At 51.8% G+C, this 13,824-nt stretch overlaps 1 protein-coding gene across 4 annotated transcripts in view; it reads right to left on the bottom strand.

Annotated features, from left to right (window-relative positions):
• WNT7B (Wnt family member 7B) overlaps positions 1–12,547 on the bottom strand; it is a 92,715-nt gene extending 80,168 nt beyond the window's left edge. Inside the window, exons 1-2 of one of the 4 annotated variants that reach the window (XM_085522720.1) lie at positions 6,828–7,011; positions 6,014–6,151 (exon numbers count right to left, since the gene is read on the bottom strand). Coding sequence is in view for 2 of the 4 variants with exons in the window: in XM_085522707.1 (XP_085378833.1) it covers positions 6,222–6,304 (83 nt within the window). In the remaining 2 variants the exon portion in view is untranslated. Of the gene's footprint in view, positions 1–6,013; positions 6,152–6,221; positions 6,688–6,827; positions 7,012–12,014 lie in introns of those variants that run through there. The other 3 variants (XM_085522713.1, XM_085522722.1, XM_085522707.1) reach the window with 3 other exon arrangements.
• Positions 12,548–13,824: the final 1,277 nt, after the last annotated feature.

The following is a 13,824-nucleotide window of genomic DNA, read 5'->3' as shown; positions in this document are numbered from 1 at the left end:
CTGCAAAGTGGGTACAAACTGTATCCACTGCTATAACTACTTCCAGAAAAAGATACAATAGCTCTCTAACTAGGACTGTCTTCAGATTTTCTCAAGAAGGTATGATAGGCTATAAAATATTTAACAGGAGATTATTATCTTGTTGTCAAATCCAAGTAGAATCAATATTCTTTAAAGGTGAGAAAAACAGCTTTGTTCATAGCAGTCCTAACTTCACAGAAACTGTCTCTACTGATCAAGGTGGCACTGAACAAGGCAGCAGACTTGCAGCTAATTGCACTATCAAGAAAACGGCATCAAAGAGGAGAGACAGGACAGGACAGAAACATGGAAGAATTCAATTCAGAGCTTTGTGGAAAGGTTTGTTCTAACAGTGGTTGGACCATAACAGAAGAGAGAAGTCACATAAACACATTGCATATGGACAGAGAAACCCACTGAGAACATTCTCTTCCTCTCTATATCTGGAATTTCTTCACGTTTGCACCACCTGAAGTACTTGAAATGCTCCTTAGTCATGTATTTTAGCAAGAACAAATATGTAAGAGCTGTCTTGAAGTACCACCAAGTCATGCGCGCTCTTTCACAAAGGAGGGAAAACGTATCCTTCTACCTTTGGGGAAAGACTGGAGGGAAAGTAAAAGAGGTGGAGAAGGAGCCAGTAGCCCCTAATGGACTAGAGGCTGCTCTCCAGCAGCCTGCCTCCATGGCTCTGCATACCTGAGCCCTGGTCTGTCTTACCTTCACCCTGCAGCTGTCAGTGGCAAATTTGCTCACCATTTTCACAGGTGTACAGAAAAATCACAGAAGTCATGAATAGTTTGACATGGACATTTCGGTCACAGTTCTCTTGACCAGAGGCTGGTCCCCACGCAATGCTTACATGTAGATTGTGAATGTTATACTACGGGAGTTATGGGCCTGACTTAGGGTGGGTTGGAGCAATGCTATTCAGGAGGGCACTGAAGCATCAAGGAAGAAAGACAAAAAAAATAACAAGAAGAGTCAATCAGACAGACAGACCAGGAGTTACAAAAGACTACGTCAGTAGCTTGCAGGTGTTTCACCAGCATGAGTGAAAAACTGCTGAGAGTCCACTGTGGGCAAAATGACCTGCAGAGGTTCTGGGCTGAAGAAATCAGGCTTGCAACATTAACCAGTTCCGCAATGCCTGGTGTCAGCACGTTTGCAGAGCACCTTTGATCTAGAACTGGTACCCAGTTTCTGCTGTTGTGGTGACCTGGCTACAGCATTAAGTCGTGGTGTTTGGGGGAATCGCACTGGCAGGATTTCAGCCTGAATTTTGCAGCTGCATGCACTGAGAAAACACTTGGCACCATCATACCTTTATCATACCATGTTATGAGGTATACGTGGTGTATTTTTTCCATTGCATAAATATGTTTGTCAGTCTAACTATATAATTGCAGCTTTCTTTGTCTGGCTCTTTAACACCTCCTTTGAAAGATTGTGTTCTGAGGGATTAGCCTTGTTCCCTGCTTAATGTGCTAGCGTATCTGCTTTTAATCTGACCTGCTCATCTGAATATTTAATGATGCTTTGTACCCACCTGTAATATTACGTTAGTTATGCAATACATGTAGTAATTCCAGGCTGTCATCCTACGCATTCTGGATGCTGCCACCTTCTCTTATAATTACTTGTCATGACTTCTTAAAATTTAAGATGTGCTTGAAAAGGGATCCCCAGAACCTGCTTGCCTCAAAGGAGTGAGAACAGGGGGTACATCCAAACACACCTGAATTCAGGGATATCCAGAACAGGTGTGTATGCCCTGAAGCAGGCAGGGAGGAGGGAGGCTGCCCACACACTTGTTAGAGCTCTTGGTTCTAGACAGGGAATTTTCATTTGGGCATTTTGGAGAAGTGGTAAACTGTCTTCTAGAGCTACTAAGAAGTCACATTACTGTCACTCTCCTGGTTTTATGTGGCAGCCTCATTAGAAGCAGTCTATATGGAGCAGGTAGACCACACTCACAGCAATTATGTCAGCCCAGCACACAAGACTGCTTTATTTTTCTTGTTTCTACTAAGCAAAAGAAAAGCTTTTTTAGGAGATCCCAAAAACAGTCCATATGCTTTCAGGGTTCACCTGTTCTGAATCTAAGCCAACACATCTGCCGGGAGGCAGTACAGCTGAAGTTCTATTCCAAATCTTCTTCTAAATAAATGTTATTACAGTACTACGTAAAAAGAAATTGGGAAGAGAACATCTCCTTGCGCTCTGGATGCTGCACAAATAGAGGCTGAGAGCAAACTTGCCCTAAAGCATGCACAGCCCCAGCAATGAGATGAACACGGTGCAAGAGCAGGGAAATGATGGATTTACACCGCAACCCGGGGACTGAGTCAGAGACAATCCTGTTCTGATATCAGTAGGTTTTAACTCAGAAGCCAGCACAGATCTGGTCTAACCAAGATGGGAGGAGGGGGCCAGATGGTGACTCCATCCTGTGACAGTTAATGTGAGAGCATCAGCCACGCTGAGGAGCAGAGCAGAGATGTTGTGCCACCATCCATCCTCTTGATCCTAGGAGCTGAGAGCAGCTCGCTCTTCTCTGTTTGTACAGCTCCCTCCTACACTGCTCACATTCAGAGACAAGCGTCACGGACCATCTCCAGCAGTCTTAATCTTTAGGAATTAGACCCGAGTCCTTTCCCGTAGGCATATGAAGAATATGCACTCCTTCTAACCACCTTCCCACAAGCAGGGAGAAGCCCTGTTGTGAAGGAATTATAGGAATTATAGAATTCTAAGGGCATGGCAGCACCAGCAGAACAGATCCAAAACATGCAGTCACTTTTCTCCTTCGTTTTGTAACCTGACTGTAATACCTACTGACTAACATACATTATTTGCTATATTATGGGCTTAGAATACTTAGCTGCTCTGAAGATTTATTACTACGCACACACACACTTACATGCTATTCCCAATCACTTTTTAGCAAATAACAGAATTAACTCTGTTTACGCATCAGCAGATAATCCCTGAAATAAGCTTCTTAAGAGCCAGCTCTCGTGCTGCTACTGAAGGCACCCAACCCTAAAGATGAGCAGTGAAAGCAGAACAAAATGGAAAGCCAGAACAGCGCTGTCTTCTTCAGATGAAGCAGCTGAACACATATCTGTGTACGGACACACGCGCATTCAGACACGTACTACAAGAAACAGTGCCAATCACTATTATACATGATGTATATAATCCCGTTTTTTACATATTTATGCTAATTACATAGATATTATTAAATGGCAGCTGTATACTTTAAATATGTAATTGGATTACCAAAATACGTCCAGAGCATTAATGTGCATCAATCACTCAACTGCCGCCTGTTCTATCCAAAATCCCTTTGCTTTTTTGTGAAGTTGGACACTGATTGCTGCCGGTTCTAACAACGCTCTCAGTGCCTGTGCGCACAGAAGATGATCGCTGTTCCTCAGAGCACGCTTACAGTGCAGGAATTGATTTTAGAAAGGGCCTCTTTTTTTTTATGTTTTTCAAACTAATTCTAGGTGTAGTCTGCCGTAAATTCACTTTCTCCTCGGCTATTGAGCCCAACCGCGGGCGCCTTTTTCACTCTGCACATTTCAGTCTCCGTTGCCTGGGACTGGCTCTGCTCACAGCCCTCCGGCAGGGCAGGCGAGTCGGGCCGGGCCGGGCCGTCATCCCGAAGGGACCGGGAGGCAGGACGCAGGACCGGCAGCTCGGAGGACGAGCACGGCCAAGAGCAGATAGAGACTCGGATAAAATGAACCGACGGTTCATAGGAGCTTACAGACTAGCGGCTTGGGAAGCATCCTCCTCTCCAGAGAGGAGAACCAGACAGATAATGCTCGAACAGGCTCTACTATGCTTTAATCTTCTAAAGCTACCATTAGTAAGCCAGAGAAGTCTATTTACCCACAAGACAAACACCACAAGTCCGCTAGGCTTCTCTCAATTGAGCACCGAAATAACTCGTCGTTCTTTAACCCCCGAGCACCGCGAAGTGCCCGCTTCGCTCCGGGGCCACTCCCGGGTCCGTGGGGCCGGGGGCGACCGGCAGCGTCCCACGGGTGATGATGGATGGACCGAGAGACGTGCGCCGGTGCCGAGCTGCGCTTTGTCGCCTTTCACCTCCTGATCCCTTTCCCTTCTGCTCTGCTGGGCTGCAATAGCCCCGTTGCCTCGGCCTCAGTGACCGGGGGCGGGCAAGGGGAACCTTTATGTCCCCTCGCCGAGTTCTCATGGGCTCGGGGCAGCGCTCAGCAGATCCCTGAGCAGCAAGCTCTAAATAAAGCAGCCATCGCTTCCCTTGTATTTCCCTTCAGCAGTAGCCTTAGTATTATTATTATACTTCTATAGCTTTTGCTTTCGGACCTTATAATTATGTCACACAGCAAGGGAAACCGCCAGCATCCCGGCATCTGGCGTGTGGTTCAAAACTTTTGTTTCAAGATTCGAACTATTTATAGACGGAAAACTTTGTAGGATAGCAATTTCCTACGGTTTGGGGGAAAAAAAAGAAAGAAAAAAAAAAAAAAAAAAGAAAGAAAGAAAAAATGGCTACGTTTGTATTAGAAGGGTATATTTATTTATTTATTACCGCTTTTTCCTCCCGCTTGAAAAAGCAGAGAGCGGTGCCGTCTCTTTACAGACTGTCGGGTCGCCTGCCGGGCTGCGGAGGGCAGCGGGCAGTTGGGGCTGATAGCAGCATCCTACCGGATCGACCCGAACGCGGCTCCATAAATCAAGCGCTCTTAAAAATCGGTAGCAATGGCATGTGCGTGTCATTACCAGTAACGAACTGAGGAATACACCTTTCGTTTCTTTTTACGGCTGCGTTTATTCCTGCTTTTCGTGCATAGCGCTGGGTCGTACTTTTCCCTAACCCACCAATATAACTAAATAAACCCGCACGGGCAGAAGGACTCTCACGCACGTGCTTGTGTGTGTGTGTGTTGACTGTATGTATACAGAAACAATCGGACGGATGGATGGGTGGATGTGTGGGTGCATAGGTAGGCAGGTGGGTAGGCAGATAGGTAGGTAGATAGACAGACAGAGAGACAGAAATACACATGCACTTCAGAGCTCAAATTATGCACCCACCGTGGACTGAAAGGTCTTTGTTCGGCGCTGGGGTAGGAGCGAGCAGAAACCCTCCCGGCCCCGCAGCGCAGTTGGACGCGGGGCCGGGTGGCGTTGGGGCTGTCACCCCACTGCGGGACAGAGTCCCCCGGGCACAGCCCGCTCTCTGCCCGCTGTACTCGGAGACACCTGGGCGGATTCCCAGACCCCTCCCGGAGGGCACCCGGCTCCCGGGGAGACCCCCACGGGAGGGAGCGCGCTCAGACCATCGGCCAGCTCCAGCGGCCGGGGCCATCCCTGGCCCCAGCGCCCTCCTTTCCCCGCCGTTATTTCAAAGCGTGCTCAAGCCTTGGCTGGAGTGCGGGAGCGCTTGACAGCTCCCCGGCCACCCCTCCAGGCCTTGGCGTGCGGCCCCAGCCTCTCGGCTCCGCTCGCCTAGGCGCGGGGACCGCGTACCGCAGCCCCATGCCCCCCTCAGCCGGCGCCCGGCCCCAGCCCCGCGGCAGCCTCTCTCCGCAGCGAGCACCGAGCAGCCCGATAGCTTCTCATCCACCGCACCGTTCGATACAGACATAGATATTAAAAAAAAAAGAGTCCGAAACTCCTTGCAGTCCCACCCACCGACTCTGATTTCCCCCACCCCTACCTCCACCCCCTTCCTCACAAGGAAAACGTCCTGGAGCCGGCTCTAACTGCGGGACTGCAGATCCCTCCCGAGCGAAAAGCACCCGACCGGCAGCGAGCTCCTCCGCCTCCGCGCCGCCCGCCCGCGGCCGCGGCTCTCCCGGGCTGCGCGTCCCGGCGCGGCGCCGCGCTTCCCCCGCCGGGAGGAGGAGCCGGGGCCGGAGCCCCCGAGGGACACTCGGCCACCCCGCTCCCCGCCGCCCCCCGGGCGCCCCCGGGCAGCCCCGGGAGTTACCTGGCGGGGTCCCCTTCCCCTGGCACGGTCCGACCGGCATTGCAGCCACCGCCATCGCCATCACCATCCTCACCACCACGCGCCGCGCGGAGCTGGCGTGTCCCGGCTCCCTCCGTGTGCGCGACTCCCCTTAGGAAGCTGGCGGGGCCATTTCAAAACAGAATTTGCAACCAAAAAAAAAAAAAAAAAAAAAATCTGGATCACTTACAGGTAACTCCCACTGGTAAGGATGAGGAAAATCTGAGGGTAATACACTGAGAGTAACACACTGCGAGATGAAAAAAGGATCATGGCTGAGTCCCGTTTACACTCGTGGAGTTCGCTTCCTTGGTTATTCCTTTCTGGCCCCCCCCGGTCGTAACTCCCCACCCTTTTTGGTGTCAGCTGTGCCTTGAATCTGAGTTGGAATCCAGTCCCTTGGGCTTGGGGGGGCTTTGTTTGTTTGTTTGTTTGTTAGTTTGTATTGGTGGGGCTGGTATTCCCCTGGCGCTAATGCTGCTCCCGGGACAGAGTATGTGCTGCTGCTGCTGTTCTCGCTGCTGCTGCTGCCTCTGGGCTCCTGCCTGTCATGTCTCAGTGGTTGGAAGTTGTTACAGTGGGTTCTCGTGTTGGAATGAGGATGGTTTAAGGGATTTGGATGGCAGAAAGTGCCTCTCTCTCTCTCTCTCCCTCTTTCTGCAACTCTCCTGAGACTCGGGGCTGCCATTGGGCAGTCAGTCGCTGCAATCCGCCTACTTTTTTTCTCTTCCCCCCCCCCCCCCCCCCCTTTTTTTTTTTTCTTTTAAAGGAGATGATGACAATGGCTGCAACTCACCCGCGCTGCCCGGCCCAGCCTCGCTCCGTGCACCTCACTCCCGGCTCAGTGCTCCCCGGGGACACTCCGCGGGAGGAGCGGGGCTGCACGCTGCACGACTCTCCTGCTGGGAGACGACCGGGACAGCCGGCATCTCCCGGTGAATGGCTCAATCGGTTCCCCCGAAGAGCTCCCTCGGGCGTTTGGCTCTCGTTGCTCCCTCCTTGTTGAAAATTAAGCTATGATTTCAGCTCTCTCCAAAATTAAGCTCTGGTTTCAGGGGGCTCTGTCCTAAAGAAAGAAGAGGGGGTGGGGGGGGGGGGTGGGAGGAGGAGGGAGGAGGGGAAGAAAAAAAGAAAAGAAAAAAAAACAGACGTCCAAGTTGCGGCAACCCGCCTGAGTGAGTGAATGAGTGAGTGAATGAGTGAGGAGTGAAGGCAGCTCGAAGCTTCCTGACGGGGCTGGATTCCGCGGGCAGAAGGGAAGGAAAGCAGTAAGAGAGAGCTCCGGAGGTAATCTGCCATTTCTGCTCTCCCCTGCCTCTTTTCCTCTTCTCGGCTCTGTGCCGCTACCGGGCAGAGGCCGTCCGCCCCTCTCAGCTCCGAGCCCCGCGGAGCAGAGTTGCTCGCTCCTCCTCCGTGCCTCGACGGCGCTTCTCTCTTCGGGTGGGAGACTGCAGCCCTGGGAGCTGACGGAGGGACGTGCTCCGGGATGCCGGGGTCTGAAAACGAAGCCCGATAGAGAAAAGTGCACCGTGGGGAGTTCAGCTGAAATACAGTCGAACTGAACGTGCAGCGGGCTCCGACAGACCCTCGCTCCGTGGGGATCGTGGAGCTCGTCTTAGGATAATTGCCTGATGCCTGAGGGAGATGTCTTGGCCGAGAGCTCTTCCCAGCACCCCGGGGGGACCTCCCCGAGTCAACCGGTCCGTGCACACGGCTGCTGCAGGCTCTTCGGGACAACGAAATATTCCTTCGGATGGAACCGCAGCTGTAGAATTGGTGCAAAACCGTCGTCTTTCGCCGAACACCCGATAAGGATCTCCTCGGGATTCTGTTTCATTTAAACGCTTTCATCTGTAAGAGCAGCGCGTTGCGTGTGTGCTGGAGCTTTGAGTGTCATTGTAGGAAACGTTGCTCTCGATTAATAACGGAGGGAAGTTGAAGCCTTCCAGCGATAACTTACACCCGAGAACTTTATCTACAATTCCTTAAAATAATAATAATAATAAAATAGACTTGTTTTTATCGTCCATTTGCACATATCCGCAAACCTCGAGAGCCATAGGGCTGTTCATCCCCTCTGCTCCACATCCCCTCTCAGCGGCTGCGGCATCCTTGCCGAACGCCAGCTGGATGGAGAACGGGGGGGGGGGTGAGGTTTGATGGCTTAATTCGAGCACTCGTTCGGCTTCAGATATATTTAAAATGGGCACCTGCTTTGAAACACGTGCCTGGGGAAAAAGAAAAAATAAAATGCAATTGAATTCTAAAATCGAAAAGCAGCTGCTGGAGTTGGAGCACCGGGGGGTGAGGCTGAGGGCTCTGATCCAGCCCAGCCCAAACAACGGTGCTTTGCCATTTCTCATAGTTTCGGGGTGAAAAGGGATTTTTCTACAGCCGAATCGTGGAGTCGGCGGAATCTCGTGTGGCATCAACCAAATCGACACTTTCCCTCTCAGGAAAATATTTTTTCCCCGAAAAATGGGAGCTGTTCTTACGTCGGAAACATAACAGTAATGATGCCGATGATAATGATAACGTGTTAGGTTCTGTACAGATTCTTTCTATATGTGTGTCAGTTGGGGACAGAGGAGTACACTTGTTTTGTCGGATTCTTGGTGTGGCATTGGAGAAGCCAGTACTGTCTGTAACACCTCACATGGGCATTTCGGCACCTGCCACTTCTTCTTCCCCAAACGTGTATTGCGAACAAAATAAGGGCAGTAAGGAATTGGAACTGTTGCCGACTCCCTACGACAGGCGGTAGATGAGGCAGAGCAGGCATGAAATAAGCATTTCCTTTTCCATTCATCTCTTTCCAGTTGGGGGCTCTCTCTGACCCCGAAAAACGCCGTGTCCGGCAGCTGAGAACGTCGGCAGCTCGGGAAACACATCCAGCCGGCACCGCGCTGCCCTTCTTCCTGCTGGCAGCCGCCCCCCGCCGTACCCCGCACCGCCTCGAGCCCAGCGTAAGGGAGAAGGGGGCAAGGCTGAGCAGCGTGCAATTAGCGGGGTAGGGTTGGAGAGGGCAGGAGGGGCTGGGACCGCCTCTCCCGCCCCGAGGGGACTTGAGAAGACGAGTATTTCGTTGAGGCCGGGAGAGCCGGCAGGAGAGATAAAGGGGAAAAGGGGGGATTTGCCCCCACAGCCCCACAATATCTACGGATCCGTCCTACCGAAGGTCCCATCGCTCACCCTCAGAGCATCCGCTGCCATTTGCATCTGTGGCACAGCTGTGATTTGTGACTTCCGATACATTTATTAATTAAACTGGAGCTGATCGCCCTGCGATCTTCTCAGGCGAAATTCCCGTTTCAATCCAGATGCTAAGCTGAAGTCAATGTGTGAGCGCTGCAGCCCGCTCTGTGCTCCCCACCTGCCCCCAGCAGCGTGGGAGACAGGCTGGGCTCGGGCAGGAACACTGCCTCGCACCTCATCTTCTCCGGCAAAATGCAAAATGGAAATGGGAACAACGACAATTCCGCGTGAGGAAGGGAGGAAGGGAGGAAGGAAGACCCCCTGAGAGGGTTCCACTCTCTCCTCCCAATTGGAAATAGCGACTTCCCTGTGTCACGCTCCCCTGGTCCCCTGCCACGGCACCACCAACCTGCTGCTCTGCAGCCGCACGCGCAAACAGCTACGCGTTGCATTGCTCCCCTCCCCTGGGCTCGTGGTTGCCCCTGTCCAGCAAGGAAGCGGAGTTCTCAGCACGTTTTATTAAGACAAGAACACGTGCTCCGTTGCAAATGAAATGACTGCGTAAGTACTTGCTATCTCCCATCTTCGCTGTGCAAACTAAACCGAATGCACTGGAAGACAAATTAAGTTTTATTTCAAGTAATTCCCCTTTTCTATGCACAGAGCTCACCAGAAAAGGTATCATTACTCTGAGAAGATATGGTTTCAACAAAGTGATAGCTCCAGTGGCTGATGAAAGAGGAAATAATTGCATCCTACATGCCCAGCCTGGTGGTAGCCCTGGATCTCAGAGAGAATTTCTCTTCTATTGTTCAGAGAAAGTGAAGTATCCTCATCGCCCTACAGACATGGTGATGGATCTGATAGGATTTCTGTAAGGGCTTTTACTGTTCCTGCCATCCATTCACTTTTGCTTCCAGGCTCAGTTCAACAACATTCTTGTGATTTTTGTGCTTCGAACCCCTTTCTAAGATAGCCACGCTCATTTTCTCGAGCAAATCTGCTTTCCACCCTGTAATGCGTGCCCAAACTTCTGCTCCCTTTAGAAACAAAACAGCGGCGAAAGCGAGCAATGATACCATTATCCCTTATTTTGCAAACCATTTACTCGGAGCTTCTCTGCCCCCGGTGACTTGAGGGGACGTGGGGGGTGGAATGTACTTCATGAAGCCCTCCAGCTACTGGAACTGATGAGGTGCCCTGCTCGTGGTGTTGCTTAATTTACTGCTACGCAGTCCCACCAACCCGCTTCTTGCATCAGTCCACGTCATTCTGGAGGACGACAGGGACGACCGCTCACAGCCAGGGTGACAGCGGGTGGTATCTGGCCCGAAGCCCCCTCCTGTCTCTAGCAAGTTGATTTGGGGCGCAGGGGCAGGGCAGCCGGTCCTAGGTGCTCGACCGTGGGACGGGCTGAGAGCCCTGCCCAAATGACGAAACATATAGCTGGATGGACGGACGAGCGAACGCAGTCCGGCCGGTGCTTGCCGAACAACTTGCTGGGGATCCGCCAGCAAAAAGAGGGCAAAAGCCGGTCTGGGGGGGGAGTTCCAGCTGGGACAACGCTTCCCTTCTCCTCCCTAGAAGCCCTGTTTAACACCCCTGTATCGTATGACCTTAGCCCCCGGCCACTGCGTTCTCCCTCCGGCAGTGCCCCCCGGCAGCCTCCTGCTTCGCGGGCCGCTGCCAGCAAGGCCGGGCCCCGCAGCGCTCTGTGCCGGCGGCTGCGGACGGGCAGGGCCGGATGGCCCCACTCCTACCCCCGTGCCGAGTCGGGGTGCAGCGGGGATGGGCCCCGCCGCACAGAGCTGCCCTTTCGCACTTCTTCTTCCCTGTGTTGGTTTCAAAGCGGGAAGTGAGCGTTTTCAGATTGCAACTCACCTTATGCATTCTTGATCATTTTAAAAAAAAAAAAGAAGAAAAAAAGAAAAAAAAAAAGAAAAAAAGAAAAAAAGAAAGAAAAAAAAAAAAGAAAAGAAAAAAAAATCCCTCAGCTATGCAAAGACAGGATCTTTAAAGGGTTTGTAGCTCGACAGGTAAGGACTCGGCTGGGGCTCAGGAATGTGGAAATTCAACTCAAGTCAGCCTACTGCGACGAGCAATATTAATAAGGGCATACAGGTAAGGGGGAGAGGCAGAGGGAGAAACTTGGCAACTGCAGTAACAGCGCGATCTCGCTCTCTGCGATCAAATAACGAGGAGCAAAGCCCGGGCTGCCCGCAGCCCTCCCGGCGCTCCCGGCCCGCAGCCCGCCCGTCCCGGAGCTTATCGCGGGGGCAGCCGGGCCGCTTGTCAAGCTCATTTCAACACGTCCGCCTGATGGATGGAAAAGCAAATTGTGTCTAGGCCTGCATAAAGCAAATCCCCGAGCGCAGGTTCAGAGCAGGGATTCCCCCCTTCTCCCGCCCCTTTCTCCTTTTTAATACTTAAGCTCTGCTCTATTGTCTCATCAGCAGCGGCTGAGTTCACTCCGTCAGGCTTTTTTTTTCCCTCTTCCCTGTCTGAGAGTACTGTACGCCAGAGATAATATTTAAGTTCGCTTAAGCGGCACAAAGCAGAGGGCTCCGTGCGGGCATCGCCGCCGCAGTGCCCGTCCCCGGGAGCGGAGCGCGACGCGGAGCGGCCCCAGACTGCGCTGGGGCTGTGCCCGGGGAAAGGGGCGGAGGGAACCCGTCGCTTTCCTGCCTTTTTTCGTTTGCTTCGTCTTCTTTTTCCGTCGCAACGCTGTGTTCGCAACTCCGCAATAACGTGACCCAAAAGACAAGGTTTGTCGTGCGCGAGGACTTACCCTAATTTGACATAGATGACTCCAAAGCATAAAAACACGTAGAAAATCCACTTCCGAAAGTTTCTGTGCATGATCTAGAGAATGGACTGAGCCATAAAAATTGCACAAAAAGTCGAATTGATCGTGTCGGTTAAATCCCAGTCAAGAGCGTTTCAGAAGCTGCCCGGGAGCAAAGCCGGCCGAACTGCACAAAATCAGCGGCGTGCAGACAGGCAGCTCTTCCCAGAGCCATGGTGACCGAACCTGGCTCGGTACTAAAGCTACAGGGGGAGGAAAATAGAAAGAGCTGCTCAAAACTGTAAAACAAAAAACCCGAGGCAGACGGTCTGAGGGAGAAAACGAGCAAGCCCTGATCTTGATCAACTGCCTCATAGAGCCCCGAAGTTCAATGTGTTTTTACTTGTTCTGACTTCCCCAGGTAACACTACGTATCTTGCAATCTATGGCTCCAGGTAGGAGGATCTCTCTCTCTCTCTCTCTCTCTCTCTCCCTCTCCCTCTCCCTCTCTCTCTCCTGCTCTTCCCCCCACCCCGTATGTGTCAGAATCTAATACATGTCTTATCTGTCTGTGCGGGTGTGTGCTCGAGCTGTGAGTTTGTGATTCGGAAGGCACGTCCCGCAGCCGCACTGTTTGGGGAAACACACAAACATATCCACAAAGGGAAATAAAGGACTTGTCGTCTCAGTCTGCAGTGCTCTTTCATTTGCTCCAGTATGGAAACGCGGCTAGATTTGTAATGCACGGACTACCCAAAAGAAATGGTCAAACTGTTTCCTTTTTAATCAGAAAGAGGATTAGCCAGTGTTGCTCACAGCTCCGTATCCTAAACGCGGTGTGTGTGTGTGCCCGGGCTCTCTGGCCATCTGACCTTGCTGTGCACTCACAAATGCCTGTCACTAAACTCGATTTCATTTTCTACAGTAAGAAAACGTTCTTCTTCCTTTTAAAACCAGATCTCCTTGGCTTTAAGCAAGAGTCTGGGATATTCAGTTTGCTGATCCTAGGGAAAATAAGCAGGGAGAAGAAAAAAAAATAAAAGGAATTTTGTGTTCAGATACAGTCAAGCAAAGTTCCTGTCTCCTTTTACTTTTCTCTTCCTTTCTCCCCCTACGTTTCTTTCTCTTTCTCTCTGATTCCAAAGCTGTTCGGTTTACCCCTGCATTCTGTGGAACCATCTATTCTAGTCTGCCACACAATGTGCGCCTGTCTGGATCACATACCCGTCTGCATACACACACTGAAAGAGCACTCGGATACACGCCTGTTGGCTGCCGTAAATTCAGCAGAAGTGGACAAACCCGTGCGCCAGTGCCCACTTACACAGCAAACACGGATAGCTCTGGGCATCTCTGACAGAGAAATTGCTAAACACACACTAGTGAAGGCTGAAAGGAAAGCGAGCAGTGACAAGCAAGTAAAAGAGCCTGAACACAGAACTTCATCGTAAGGTATCTGTCCTGATGGTGAAAACAAAGGATTGTTTAAAGCCCGGCCGGGCTGCCGTGGTGGCAGTGATGCGGTGTGAAATTGCGGGTCATTCGCAGACGGCTCCCCGGCCAGGGCCGCCCGCAACTCCTAAACGACATCTGCTAAGGGTTGGGCTCGGGACCCCCGGCTGCGATCAGGGAAAGGGAGCACAAGAGAGAACCGACCCTGGCTCACAGCGGGCCCCGGTGAGCCGGGCATAGCGGTCCGCTCCCACTGTCTCTCTGCGCTGATCGCTTTCACTCTGCCTTTCTCCTGCATTCCTCGAGGTTTATTCTCTAATAACCAATGCTGTGGTTCTTCCAGACCACTCCTGCTACGTTC

This window comes from Coturnix japonica, chromosome 1, assembly GCF_054131305.1.
Source record: "Coturnix japonica strain WE chromosome 1, WE-NBRP24, whole genome shotgun sequence".
NCBI lineage: Eukaryota > Metazoa > Chordata > Aves > Galliformes > Phasianidae > Coturnix > Coturnix japonica.
This window is presented reverse-complemented; position numbering and strand designations above follow the sequence as displayed.